This window comes from Pteropus alecto, unplaced genomic scaffold, assembly GCF_000325575.1.
Source record: "Pteropus alecto unplaced genomic scaffold, ASM32557v1 scaffold189, whole genome shotgun sequence".
In the NCBI taxonomy this organism is placed as follows: Eukaryota; Metazoa; Chordata; class Mammalia; order Chiroptera; family Pteropodidae; genus Pteropus; species Pteropus alecto.
In genome coordinates this window covers 1,033,124-1,033,498 of record NW_006442117.1, presented here as the reverse complement: position 1 = coordinate 1,033,498, position 375 = coordinate 1,033,124, and the positions used below count along the sequence as shown (strand labels likewise).

Below are 375 nucleotides of genomic sequence, written 5' to 3'. Positions count from 1 at the left end.
AAGTCTTTGGCTACAAATGCTACCTGTCACCCGAGGCGGCGGGGGAAATGGCGCTGATCGGCCAGCTCTGCCCAGGGCCACCACCCTCCAGTCGTAAACACGCGGCGTCTGCGAAGTGCGTGGGAGCGGAGCGCGGGGACCGCGCGTGCCGTGCGGGCTCGTCGAGGCTTTTCCGTGTGTCTGTCTCTCCCCCAGATCGGAGACAAGAGCTGCTCCAGCCACTCCAGCAGCACCACGCTGTCCAGCAGCGCCTCCGGCAGCAGCGAGGACAAGCACTTCGGGTCCGGGGACCTGATGGACCCCGAGCTGCTGGGCCTGGCCTGCGTGAAGGGGGCCTCCACCGACAGCGGCATCGACACGGCGCCGTGCCTGGCG

The 375-nt window shown here is 68.3% G+C and overlaps 1 protein-coding gene across 1 annotated transcript in view; it reads left to right on the top strand.

Moving 5' to 3' along the window:
- Positions 1 to 375, top strand: part of SIPA1L2 (signal induced proliferation associated 1 like 2) — a 137,978-nt gene that overhangs the window by 105,898 nt on the left and 31,705 nt on the right. Inside the window, exon 17 of the mRNA XM_025039060.1 lies at positions 196 to 375. This exon is cut by the window's right edge and continues 200 nt beyond it. Within this exon, the coding sequence (XP_024894828.1) occupies positions 196 to 375 (180 nt within the window). The remainder of the gene's footprint in view (positions 1 to 195) is intronic.